Source organism: Paroedura picta, chromosome 11 (genome assembly GCF_049243985.1).
Source record: "Paroedura picta isolate Pp20150507F chromosome 11, Ppicta_v3.0, whole genome shotgun sequence".
Lineage (NCBI taxonomy): Eukaryota > Metazoa > Chordata > Lepidosauria > Squamata > Gekkonidae > Paroedura > Paroedura picta.
In genome coordinates this window covers 63,511,506-63,525,679 of record NC_135379.1, presented here as the reverse complement: position 1 = coordinate 63,525,679, position 14,174 = coordinate 63,511,506, and the positions used below count along the sequence as shown (strand labels likewise).

The following is a 14,174-nucleotide window of genomic DNA, read 5'->3' as shown; positions in this document are numbered from 1 at the left end:
TGAGAGAGCCCTGAGATTACTGAAGAAGAAGAAGAGTTGGTTCTTATATGCCGCTTTTCCCTACCCGAAGGAGGCTCAAAGCGGCTTACATTCGCCTTCCCATTCTTCTCCCCACAACAGACGCCCTGTGGGGTGGGTGAGGCTGAGAGAGCGCTGATATCACTGCTCGGTCAGAACAGAGGAGCTGGTTCCTATGTGCCGCTTTTTCTCTACCCGGAGGAGTATCCAAGGGGCTTATATTTGCCTTGCCCATCTTCTCCCGACAACAGACCCCCTGTGAGGTGGGTGAGGCTGAGAGAGCCCTGCGATTCGTGCTTGGTGAGACCAGCTTGATCAGGGCTGTGAGTGGGCCAGGGTGCCGCAGCTCTCTGCATGTGGAGGAGGAGCGGGGCCTTGAGCCGGCCTCTCCAGATTCAAGCGCCGCACCAGGCTGGCTCCCGGCAGGGCGTCGAGGCTTTCCCCGTCCTTCCCGTGAGGCTGCCTCCCGCCTGTCCTTCCTTTCCTCCGGGCTCTGGCCGGGCGGGCGGCACTAGCGGGCCTACCCCCCCCCTTCTCCATGGCAGGTGGGCTTTCTCCCGGGGGGGGCGGCCTCTCGGGGGTCTCCTGCGGGGGGGGGGATGGGCGCGGGGCGGGGCGGGGGGCGTCGTCGGTGGTGGCGGCGGCGGCGCAGAGCGAGCGGGCGGGCGGGCCGGCGATGGCGGCGAGTGATGGGGGCTGGCTGCCGTGGCTGCTGCTGCTGCTGCTGCTCGTGGCCGGCCTCTCCTTCTCGGCGTCCTCGTCGTGGGCCGGGCGGGCGGAGGAGGGGGCGCGGGGGGCGCGGGGGGCGGCGGGGGGCGGGGGGCGCGAAGGCGGGGGGGGCCCCGCGGGGGAGGAGCCCCGCCCGCCCCCCCACGACTCCTCCTACGGCACCTTCGCGGGCGAGTTCTACGACCTGCGCTTCCTCTCCGACGACGGTGAGCCCGGCACGGGGGGAGGGGGGGGGAGGGGGATGCTGCTGCGGCCCCGCCGGACCCCCCCCCCCTCCGCATCCCTTGCCCCAGCCCTCGGCCAGCCCCGCCTGTCCCCATCCTGCTGCCCCCCGGTGGGGATGCAGGCGGAGGGTCCGACCCTGCGGGGTTGGTGGCGCCTCCTCCGCGCACCACTGACCGCCGTGCAGCCGGTCTCTGGGCATCCTCTTCTTCGGGGGGGAAAGGGGCAGCCCCCTCCCGCCAGCCCGCTCCGTCGCGTGGGAGGGAAGGGCCCGGGGCTCTCCGCGGAATCCGCGCTGGCCAGCTCCTCCAGGGCTTGGCTTTTCGCCTTGGCTAGGGCACAAGCTGTAGACTCTGGGAACTCCTCGACAAAAGTTAAAAGAGATCTGCTCTCTCTAGGGTTGGGCCACCTCCGTCGCTGTGGCTGCTGCCTCTGGCTTGTCCCCCGGCTGTTGTCGAAGCCTGTCCCTTTTCCTTGAATGCGCTGCCTACAGTCTCGCCTTCAATATTGCATTTCGTTATGTGCATGCCCTTGGCCGGGTTCTGGCTCTCAGGGCAACAGCATCATCGTCATCATCATCATCATCATCATCATCTCTACATCCTAAATGTCTATGCCACTGGACTCTAAATTTATTCTGATGCTTCAGACCAACATGGCTACTCACTTGAATCTATGCCATAGCCCAGGGGTAGTCAAACTGTGGCCCTCCAGATGTCCATGGACTACAATTCCCAGGAGCCCCTGCCAGCGAATGCCACAGCCTGTAACATTCTCTATGTTTGCAACATTTTATCAGGTTTCCATTTTCCATAAATATGTTTAGGACAGCCTTTCTTTTTACCATTGAGAAACCACTGCTGTGAATTTCCTGCAACATTGATTTGTTATGCCTTTGAACATAACATTTAGATTTATAAATAACCTTCAATGAGGAATATGGCTTCAATAAATAGCCTTCAATGAGGAATATGGCTTCCAATGATCAAGCAGGGAAAGTTTTGTAGATTTAGTTATTTATTTTACTTTATGGTCCACCTTTCTCACTGGGTCTCAAGAGGGGATACCCAGAGTGCGTTGGTACAGTTAACAGGAATGGGTGTGTTTATAAATAGCTTATACTAATACTTGTGTGTGGGCAGGCATTTTTATAGATTTCTGTAGGCTTATTTTTTTTAAGGTCAGTCACCTTCCCCAGAGATGCCTGTTTGATCAGAGTTTGTTGCGTGCCTCTGCCTCTGAGCAGTATTCTTCTGTCTAGATGACTCTAAAGGAAAACAAGAGTTCCTTGTTAACTGTAATATGCATGACCCTGCACAGATTTGATTCCCAAGAGGGGTACCATCTGTCATTTAAAAGTTGTGTCATGTTGCTTAATTATTTTTAATTTTTTTCTCCCTGAAAGGTTATCCATTCCCTACTGCCCCTCCAGTGGACCCCTTTGCAAAAATTAGAGTGGATGACTGCGGGAAAACAAAAGGATGCTTTAGGTTGGTATTAAATGATGGCACAAGTTTGTGTGTAAATTTGTAATGTCAATAGACTGAGAACTAACAGGGACTACCCATTAATGGTTTTATTAAACATTTTCCATTTGTGTGTGTGTATTTATGTTTGCTGCACTGCTCTCCAGAGCTCTGTGGCCTGCGATTTTACTGGAGATGTACCTTCTGCAGAATTCTTGCTTACAAGAGATCTGCAGAATTTAAACCAATTTTGTTAGGCATGTTGTGGTAGTCAAAAGGCTGCCCCGGATAAGTGGCTTTAGTTAGTAACAGAGTGACATTGTTATTTGTTGATTATTGTTATTAGAGATACCAATTATTCACTCCTTCAGGGGAAAAAAGTACATTTAAAAAGTTATGTATGTTCATGAATTGACCAAAACATGTCTGGCAAAATCCGGACATACTGAAAAAAAGCCGGCAGAAGTATTTAGGACTGCAAAACTGTATACATGATGTAGGACTAGAGAAGTAAGTTTTAAAAAATGTTGAAACCATTGGAAAACTTTTTTTTTCTTTACAGACAAAACCTAAAAGTTTTGGGGGGGAGGAATAGAAAAATATGCAATATTTATGTTAAGAATGTATACACTTGTGCAATATGTTAAGAATGTGTATATTTGTGAGGAAGTTCATGTATTTGAGCATGGAAATTCAGTTGAGAGTCATTAGGTAAAAATAAAAGAAGTGGGAATTAATAGTGGCATTATGGTGGGGGTCTGCTATAGACCACCAGGCCAGGCAGAGGACTTGGATGTGATGCTTCTAGGCCAGCTTACAATGTTCTCAGAGAGGTGGGACACAGTAGTCATGGCTGATTTCAGTTACCTAGATATCTGTTGGAAGACCAACTCTGCTACAAATGACAAGTCCAGTAAATTCTTGACTTGTTAACTGACAGCTTCATTTCCCAGAAGGTGGAGAGGGCAACAATTTTAGACTTGATTCTCACCAATACAGAGGAACTGGTTGATGAGAAAGTAGTGGGCACACTTAGTAGTAGTGACCATATGATTTTGGAATTTACAATCTTGAGGAAGAGAAAAAATGTACACAGAGCAACATATAGGCTGGACTTCAGGAAAGCAAATTTTAATAAACTTAAAGTTATGCTGGTAGAATCCAATGGTCAGAAAAACTTAAGGAGATGGGATAGATTCAAGTATTGTTTCATGTATTGTTGATTAGTTTAATGTAAACCGCCCTGAGCCTTCGGGGAGGGCAGTATATAAATCCAAATAAATAAATAAATAAATAAATAATAAGTAGGTAGCTGTGGTGGTCTGAAGTAGCACAATAAAATCAGAGTCCAGTAGCAACTTTAAGACCAACAAAGATTTATTCAAGGTGTGATAATATGACTGTAAGGTAATGGTAATGGAATGGAATTTTGAGGGCCATTCCGCACGACTTTAATGTAGCACTAGTCTTACATTTTGTTTTCGCCACTAAAACTACGTTCCGCATGACGTCATGAGCAATCTGCAACACTCCTGCAACACTAGTGCCAAAATCGCTTCGTTGTAGCGATTTCCGGGGAATTGGGAAAAGTGGATTCACCCTCAGAAAATCGCTACACTCTTGCCAACAACCTGCAACACTTGCGAAAAAGACCTGTGTGTTCTCAATGTAGCGGTTGCAACAGTCCCTTCCCCTGGCTCTCTCCTCCGAACCTCAGGCGAAGCGATCACCATTTTTTCCCTCGGATATTTGTTGCAACATGTGTGTATGTGTGTGTGTGTGTGTTTTAAAAAACCTGTGCTTAAAGGGAAAGGGGCTTTTCGGGAGCATGATAACAAACGCCCATTGGCTGTTCCGTTTGATTGACGGCCAGGGGCAGGACCAAGCACAGAAAAAATCGCTTCCTTTCTAGTGATTCCTGCGAGACCGGAAACCTGTGGGGAACGAATGAAACACTACTGGATTCCACTACAAATGCGTAACGCCGAGATGCCACTATTTAAAATAGCGTTTCCGCTTTGTGAAACCAATTGGCAACATTGGTCCTCGTGCGGAATGGCCCTGAGTTTAACTTCCTGGTCTTGGGATGAGATAATTGCCAGCAATTCCCTTTACAGGAATGTTTCACACTTGTATGGGCAAACAGCAAATGGTGGGGTGGGAGCCTTTGATCACTGACCTAGTTTTATTTTTCCTATGTTTTTGTGAACTACAACTCAATTCCAGGGGATTGATTGGCTGTTTTGCCAGAATTATCATATGGCTGTATTTGGATGTGTGACACAGTTTACTAATTTAACAAAATTAATTTTTTCTATATATTCCCACTGTCTTAGTCTGAGGAAGAGTGCTTGCACTCGAAAGCTCACACCTTGAATAAATATTTGTTGGTCTTAAAGGTGCTGTTGGACTCTGATTTTTATTAAGGGGATGGGAGTTTCTTAAAAGAGAAATACTGAAGGCATGATCACAAACAATTCTGTTGAGAAGGAAAAATGGGAGGAGCATAAGGAAGTCAGAGTGGCTCCATAAACAGCTTTCAAAATATTTAATAAAAAAGACTATTTAGAAAATGAGAGGTGGGCCTTATAACCAAGAATGAATATAAACAAATAACCCATGCTTGCAAGGAGAGTGTAAGAAAAGCTAAAGCTCAGTATGAGCTTAATCTAAAGAGAAATGCTGACCACAACAAAAAAGAGTTATTTAGTCATGTTCAAAGTACGAAAAAGAGTAAGGATATGTTAGGACCATTGCGGGGACAAGAAAATGAAAACCTAACAGGTGATGAAGAGGTTAATTACCCTTCCAAATGTTTTAATTTTTTTTAACAAGAAGCAACAACTCTGTTTTTGCTTTGTTTACCAGGGGAGGGGGAAAAATTCAAAGACTTCTCTTGTAAGATGAGTGGAAAAAATGCTCTTCATTCTCCCCCTTACTGGGGAAAATAAACAGCTGGAAACCTTTTAAACAATGGGTTTTCTAGCTGTGCCAGTAGGAGACATGCAGAGTTGTATCCTCAGTAGACAGAGTAATAATATAGGACTATCATAGCTTGAATACATTTCTGTAATATATGAATTCAAAGGCATTTCTGAAATCTGCCACGTGTTATTTTTATTACCTTGCTATGTTTAAGGGTGCATTCTCAAACATCAAACTATATGTTTCATTTTATGGATCTGAGCTGAATGAAAAGGTAAAAGATGTGCTGGAGAGTGGTCTTGCCACCCTAGCAATTAGAATTGTGGATGTCAGGGGGATTCATTTAAGGTCCATGTCATTAGCAAACTTTTCTGTTGGATTAGAAGCAGAGATGCGTTCAGCAAGAAAGCTCCCTCTTTATCTCTGAATTGCAGGCAGTGACTTTCCCACCCTTTCTCCTCTGTAGGTATGGCAAACCAGGATGTAGTGCAGAGACTTGTGACTATTTCCTCAGCTATCGCAGAATTGGAGCGGATATAGAGTTTGAACTGAGTGCTGAAACGGATGGCTGGGTGGCCGTGGGATTTTCCTCGGATAAGAAAATGGTAAGATGGTGTGAACTGTTCAAGTAAGCTGTTCATCTGTTGGATAGAAGAGATGACGTTACTCTGCTTCTGGAAGTGGATATTCTGCGTCCGGAAGTGGATCTTTCCCTGCTTTTGTATTGTTTTGTGTCACATGCCCTGTGACACCCCAAAAGCTAGTGCTATCCATCTAGGGTTCCTTACGTTGGACATGCCAAATGATATGCAGGGCTACAATAAGGAGGGGGTATTGGTTAGAAGAAGAAGAGTTGGTTCTTATATGCCGCTTTTCCCTACCCGAAGGAGGCTCAAAGTGGCTTACAGTCGCCTTCCCATTTCTCTCCCCACAACAGACACCCTGTGAGGTTGGTGAGGCTGACAGAGCCCTAATATCACTGCTCGGTCAGAACAGTTTTATCAGTGCCGTGGCGAGCCCAAGATCACCCAGCTGGTTGCATGTGGGGGAGCGCAGAATCAAACCCGGCATGCCAGATTAGAAGTCCGCACTCCTAACCACTTCACCAAACTGGTTAGAATCCATTTCCATCCTCTAGTGCATGCTGCTCCTGAAACTCTGCCATTCAAAGTTTTTTCCTTCCTTCTCAGTCTGACAATCTGATCCAAAACACCTATGTTCTCCCAAACATTTACTACCATTTTGTGTCAGGGATGTCACAGACTGTTTGTTCAGACTTCAGACTCCTCTTCAGGCATATAGTATTTATCTATATTCCAGCTTTAAGAACATAGGAGAAGCCATGTTGGATTAGGTCAATGGCTCATCCAAGTCCAAAACCAGGGGATCCACCAACAGGGCCAGAACTCCAGAAGCCTTCTCATTGTTGCCCCCCAGGCACCAACAATACAGGGTGTCACTGCCCCAGATAGGTTCCATCCATACATTGACTCGATACAGAGTCAGTGATGGACTTCTGCTGCACATGTGGATCCAGTCCCCTCTCTGTGTATAGTTGCCACCACTTCCTGTGGCAGTAAATTCCATGTGTTAATCACTCTGAGTGAAGAATTACTTCTTTTTATTTGCTGTAGGCCTACTGCTCATTCCTCCTTAGTGGGGTCCCAGAGTGACTTACATAGAACCATAGAGTGGGAAGGGGCCATCCAGCCCACCTAGTCCCACCCCCTGCTCTATGCAGGATCAGCCTGAAGCATCCAGGAGAAGGATCTGTCCAGCCGCTGCTTGAAGACCACCAGTGAGGGAGAGCTCCCCACCTCCTTAGGCAGCCCACTCCACTGCTCAGCTATTCTGACTGGGAATCCCCCCCCCCCCTATATCTAGCCAATATTGTTCTAGGTTGTTCTCATCTGCTCCGTAAAGCATATCAGGTTTATCATACCATTTGGTCCTCACAATAGTTCCATGCGGTAGGTTAGGCTAAAAATGTGTGAATGGCCAAAGACTATCAAGCAAGCATCCACAGCAGAGTAGAGATTCAGACCTGGTCCAACACTCTGACCCACAGAGTGGGTCAGCTTCTGTGACTGACAAACCGTGTGAGTCTCCTGGATTGGCTGGGCTTGGCATGAATAGTAGGAGCCTGGCCTGTTTTTGCCTGGGCAACAAACAGGTACATTCTGCATGTTGTGGTTAGGCCTCAGCACAGAATGCTGAAGCTGGGGATACTGAGCCACACCACACAACCATGCGGATTTTCCATTTGCTTGATGATCTGGCTGCCAGCTGGAGGGTGGACAGGTCACTCCCCCTCCAGCCATATCATTTGATCACTCCTAAAAAAAAATTCTTCAATTTGTTAATGGACAGCAGTCCTCCACAACTTATAACCCATCAGTTATATGCAGCCCAGCAGCTGTCTGTGGTGCCCCACCGCAGCTTTAATGACCCTCTCCTTTGGACTCTGCCTGGGACTAAAACAACAGCTCAAAGCCCACAGTACCTCTCTGGTGGTCTGCAGTCAGCTCAATGTATCACAGACCCTTATGATGCTTTGGCATAGTTCTCTCCTTGAGATGGAAAATTACTTGTCTCTAACGTAAAATTACAAATTATTCTTACCAGACAGTGTTACAAATATTAAGAACAGGGTTGTTGTTATTGGAGCTTTGGTTTCTGAAAGGTCAAATATTTCAAAATGCAGAATACTGGCACATTTGTTCAGCCATAGGGTCAAACTGGATGGGATGGGAGGCAGCCATGTTCATTTCCTCATTATCTCCCCACTGCTCCAGGTCAAGGCTGAGCTGGGAGAAAAGTGTCTGGGGCAAGTAGAGGTGTGAGAGGTGGAGACAGAGCAGCCTTCCCCACTCTGGTACTCAAGACTGCTTCTGCTACTTTTTACAGTACAGGACAGACATCCGAATAACTAATATAGGTGCCCCATCATGTCTGGTTTGGCTTTTAGAGAAGCCACCTGGAGAAAACCACCTGAAGTGCCTCTTTTTCCAGTCTTACATTTTATTATCTCAAGGACCCACATATGTAGAAGAATTATAGCAATATGCAGGATCTAAACAGGGGGATAATACTAAATGGTTAAGCCGTACACAGTGATGGCCTGCCTTTTCTACAACCTCTGAATATTTGTTTTTGCAGATAAAATTCATAGTTCAAGGTGAAAAATATTTGATCCATGCCAACACAAAGGGGGAATTAATGAAGAATATGCATGGGGATGGACTTCTAAGAAGCATGGTTATTGGTGTACATGTTCTACAGACTGTTTTATGTATGGTTCTCTGTTATAATGTAAACCGCCCTGAGCTTCCGGGGAGGGCGGTATAAAAGTATGATAAATAAATAAATAAATAAATAAATAAATAAATAAATAAATAAATAAATAAATAAACAAACAAACAAACAAACAAACAAACAAACAAATAAATAAATAAATAAATAAATAAAAGAGCCAAAGTGGTTAAGAGTGTCAGACTAAAATCTGGGAGAACCAGGTTTGAATCCCTACTCTGCTGTGGGAGCTCACTGGGTGACACTCTCAGCCTAACGTACCTCACGGAGATGTTGTGAGGAGAATATGGAGAAGAGAATAATGTAAGCCATTTAGGGTCCCCATTGGGGAGAAAGGTGGAGGTATCAATGAAAATCGTTATCCATGGTTCCTCTATATATTTGTGAAACAACCTGGGGGGGTGGGACTTGTCCGGCTGTCCAAGTAGAATAGTTGTAGCCCTGCCCCTACAGCTCCCTCCCTGAATGCTAGCCACATTCCTCTCAGATGCACCAGCAACAGAGAGAGACACAGAAAGCCCTGCCAGACAGAACACAAGCCCTCATTCCCTCTTATCGCTCCTGCTGCGAGGGAGGCAAAGAGAGTTACAGAGAGAGCTGCCCCAAGCTGCTGACAGAGACACAGAGAGGGCTGCCCCTGCTGCAACGGTGGGAGAGACAGACAGACAGAGCTGCCCCAAACTGCACACCAGCCCTCCTTCCCTCCTAAGAACGAGCCCTAATTACCTGCTATGCCTCCTGATGCGAGGCACACCAAGATACACAGAGAGAGGGAGAGGGAGAGAGAGAGACAGAGAGAGAGATCTGCACCTCCCGGTGTCCCCTGGGTCCTAGCACCCATTGTATTCCTGCTTGCAATGGGCTTTCTTGCTAGTAAGTAACTCCTCAAAGAGAGGAGTTAAACTTTAATTAGCCTAACAGCTTTGTGAAGGGATGGGGATGAACCAGACAAATGGGGTTCATGGTAGTTTGTACCTGAACAATGACCCAATTGAGAGTTGCGTTCAGAAACTGAACTAGTTTGTGGTTTTTGGACCCGCAGCCCCTTTGAAAAGGAGTGCAGCCCTTTTAAACAGGGTTTGCAGAAAGTGTGAAAAACCTGAGCAGTGAGGAGACTGCTCCCTGCTGCTCAGCTGTTTTTAGGTTATCAAGGTCATCGGGTCATCTTAAACTTTCAAGAGACTGCCCAAAAAAGCATGATATAGCCAAGCTCAGTTGTTTTTGCAGCTTTCATGAGAAACAGACAGCAGGGGTCTAAAGAGACTCAGAGTCCCTTTGAATCCCTGCTCTCTGATCTGTCCACGGAACTTATGGACATTCATGACAGGTCAACCACAAACAGTGCAAAATTCATGATAACTTATGTGTTATGGTTTGATTTGTGCCTACCCATAGCTACGTTTGGGTATGACAAAACACTTGTTTTCTCAAGTAGCGCTAATCCTGACTCAGTAACATCATTTAGGGTGGAGATGATGTCATGGCCTGTGTTCACGATGACAATGGAAGAGTCCGGATACACCACTTCTATAATGTAGGTCAATGGGCAAAAGAGATCGAAAGAAATCCTGCCAGAGATGAAGAGGGTATTTTTGAAAACAATCGTGTAACGTGCCGATTCAAGCGTCCTGTGAAGGTTCCCAGGGATGAAACTATTGTAGATCTTCACCTGAGTTGGTACTATTTATTTGCTTGGGGCTCAGCAATTCAAGGTAAGTTGATCTTTTTGGTTTCCATAATTACAGCACGGCATTGGTGGGGGAAAGTGCCATCAAGTTGCAGCCAACTGCTGACAACCATGTAGGATTTTCATGACAGGAGACGTTCAGAGGCGGCTTGGCATTGCCTGTCTCCGTAGCAACCCATGACTTCATTGGGGGTCTCCCATCCAAGTACCAACCAGGACCATCTCTCCTTAGCTTCTGAGATCTGATAAGATTGGGTTAGCCCGGGCCACGTAGATGAGGACTAGCCCCACTGTGTTACTGTAAACCAAACAGCTGTGAAATTGGCAGCTCTGGACACCCTTTTGTTTCAGGTTCAGTCAGGTCATTGGTTTTCTAATTGCATCCATAGAAACTATCTTAAATACAAATCCAATCAAATAATAGTTAAAGGCTAAAGTTTGTAACAGAGGCTGCTAAGAAAAGGCTAGAGGGGGTCACCCCAAGGGTCAGACCTGACTTGGTGTTTGCACAGGGGATACCTTTACCTTTAACGTGTACCCGTAGTTCACTGAAGGCAGTAGGACTGCATATGAATTGCGCCCTAGAATCCCACAGAATCCTGTGCAATGAATTGGAGTCCCAGAGCAGAGAGGGAGGTGTGTTCCTTTGGCAGCCACACTCAGATAGCCTCTCCCTGGTGACCCAAAAAGTTTGAAATTTATTGCTGTGCAGTAAATCCAGAGAGCTTGCAGAACATTCTCAGTTTCTGCTTACAGTTTTGCATTTGGAGCAGACAAGTAACAGTGACAATATAACCAGTTACTTGTGAATTGAAATAACAGACATGTTTTAAAAATCCATTTTGAACCCTGTCACATGTCCTTGTATTAAACACACATAAAGTGTTCAGGCAAGACCGTGGTGCCTCGTAGGAGCACATGGTAGGAGGAGAGGGGTGGGTTTTGTTTTTTGAATAGATTTGGCTGCCCATATTGAATGCTGGAAATAAATGACATGACTAATATCTTTTCTTCCTCCTCGTTATCCATTTAAGGTTCTATAACGCGGCATGACATAGACTCTCCCCCTGTCTCTGAGCGCGTGGTCAGTATTTACAAATACGAAGATATTTTTATGCCGTCTGCTGCCTACCAGACCTTCTCTTCCCCATTCTGCTTGCTTCTTATTGTCGCGCTGACATTTTATTTACTGATGGGAACCCCATGATGGCAGCTGCGGCGTGCGTAGCGAACCAGGAGGAGATGGCAGTCAGTGAGTGCTTGCCTTTGCTACTGTGGCTTGTAGGACTGGACATTGAGCTGTTGTTCAGCGTGGGTTCTGTGGGTGGCAGATCAGGAGCTGCGCTGCTGCTTGAGCCATAGGGATATGCCGGTGGGAAAAAGCAAGGGGCTGTTCTAATTTGACCCAACACTTTTATTAGATGTATATTGCTTGTTTCATGGCAAAACAGGATGTAATGGATTCATATTTTGAGTAACATATTGTTTTGCTTTCTGAGTTTGGATTGCCTTCAGTCAAGAGAGAAAAATAGGGGTAATATTTTGGTAAAATTAACATTTGTAATGTAGACTTGGGATGCCAGAATGGCAGCGGTTCTCTTCCCAAGCATTCTGGACCTAAAAAGCATTGTTGATAGGTGCAAATGGCCCCCAAACCAGCCCATTTCCTCTGCAGAGGAAAACGTCTGGAAATTGAAATAATCGGCTTTCCTGCAAATTACGGGCATAAACCGCTTTTCAGAAAATGACCGGCTAGCTCTCCTACTTTCACAAATACACCAAAGTAGTGCAATTGAAAAGCCTTTCCCTACATACATAATGTGAACAAGAAGAAATGATTGCTAACTTTCTAGTATTTAGAGCACATTTTTCTTATTTCCCCCCAAATAGCACTATATGAGATGTCCCCCAAAGTAGCACGTAAAAGGAACATATTTTCTGTAGCTGTATACTTTGATGCATAAAAATGAACCGGGTATGAGAAGGAAGAAAAACAATTTAGTTTGCATTTTCTCTTTGTCGGAGAAGGTAAATATAGTTCATGCTAGATAATTGAATCAGTGGTGAATATATGCTTGAAACGACTTTACGTTCTGTTCTTGGAAGTAGGAATAACATAATGCCTAAGTATATACAAATGAATCAGTATATTCTTAGGCAAAATAATGAATACACAAAAAATGTAAGGATGGCCATCAGAGTGTACGCTGTGAAATATGATGAGTAAACATAACATTTAACCCAAGTTTGCATTTTACTTTTATTAGGCTTATATAGTCCACAAAATCGTGATATGACTAAATTTGTCATAGTAAAACCTCAGTACATGTCAAGCATCATCTCCATGGAGAGTATTCAAATGATTCAGCTATGTTGCTGGCACAAATTGACTCTATGTGAAAAAGTATGCATTCACTACTAAACTGTATTCCAGGAGATATCATCATCATGACATTTCCTTCCTCTAGGATCGATCCAAACCCCTCCCCCCAATATATTTTAATTTTTAGATTTTTCTGTAAACCTGGTTGTTCCCCCAAGTTTGGAGAAAAATCTCCTTTCTGCCATTGTGAACCTGGTCCACAGATCTAAATATTCGCAGATGGGCCCTCCTATTGCTATTAGATACAGAAGGGTAAGTGAAGCTTTTCATGGAATAAATAATACTGTTTTTATGAAAGGCACAGGACATACTTGCTGTGAAGCAAACTCTCCCAAACTCTTTTTCCATTAAAAAAAAAAACATGCTTGTAACATGTAAATGTAGTTTGATCCAAAATGATAATCTGGAATTGCTCCATTTCTACAAAGCAACCCCCCCCCGACCCCCCACCCCCGGTGCTACACTTGAGCAAAGCAGCTGCCTGGGCTCAGTTGCCACACGAGCTCCACCTATTCGAGATGTTCCAACTGAGTGTGCAGTTCACATGTGATGCTGAACCCATGCTGAGTTGCACAGTCTCCCCCCCCCCCATCTAAACAGCAGCATCATGTTTCAGTCAGACCCCAGAGATGGCTCTTGAAGCATTTGCCTTGGATGTGACTCTGTGAAATGTTTTCTAGTACTTCACGACTGGTAATTGTGGTCATATCAGCTTTTTTGTATAACTTTTATCATCGTTGTTATATGTTATTAAGTATTTAGCACTACCAGGGTGCAGAGTGTTATGCAGAACAGAGAAATGGGCTTACAAACCTGATAGTAAAACGTTAAATTCTTTCTTTAAAGGAATGGTATCCAAAGGAGATTATTGTGTGAGACAAAAACTAATTTCTTTTTTTAAGAAACTGCTTTTGAAGAGTGGATATTTGAAACAGCAAAGTAAAGTAGGCTGATTCTAGAATACAAGTGGAAATGAATGATCTTTAAAAAAAAAAACTGATAAAAATAGTATTTGGCAGTGTTGCATAAGGAACACTTGGCAGGATTTCTAAAAGCCTGGGTATAAAGTAAGAATAAAGCCATGAACAAAAATAACCCTAATTGTTGCAGAATAATTTATTTCTCCATGTAGAAAAAGGCATTAGCAAAGGAAACAATTAAGAAAAAAGAGGCAAGCATTCTTTCTACTTGACAGTGGTGGAGACAAAGCCAGGAAGTAGATCTATACTTGTTTGTTCCAGTTTAGATGGAAGTACTCAGCTACACAAGGGGGCAGGTTTATATATACCTGTGTCAATACCTGTATGTTTTGCCAGGGATAAACAGCAGTTCCCTGAAGACTTTTCAGGGAATAAAAACTGTAGTGTGGCAGGGGAAATATAAGCCCCCCCCCCCCCCTGAATCATAGACCCAACTGGAATTGGGCTCCTGA

The 14,174-nt window shown here is 45.0% G+C and overlaps 1 protein-coding gene across 1 annotated transcript; it reads left to right on the top strand.

The window, feature by feature from the left end:
* The first annotated feature begins 694 nt into the window (after nucleotides 1–694).
* Nucleotides 695–13,837, top strand: FRRS1L (ferric chelate reductase 1 like). Its single transcript, XM_077302967.1, has 5 exons — nucleotides 695–953; nucleotides 2,375–2,459; nucleotides 5,827–5,965; nucleotides 10,138–10,384; nucleotides 11,394–13,837. The coding sequence occupies exons 1-5, from the start codon at nucleotides 695–697 to the stop codon at nucleotides 11,564–11,566; spliced, it is 903 nt and encodes a 300-aa protein (XP_077159082.1). The 3' UTR covers nucleotides 11,567–13,837.
* Nucleotides 13,838–14,174: the final 337 nt, after the last annotated feature.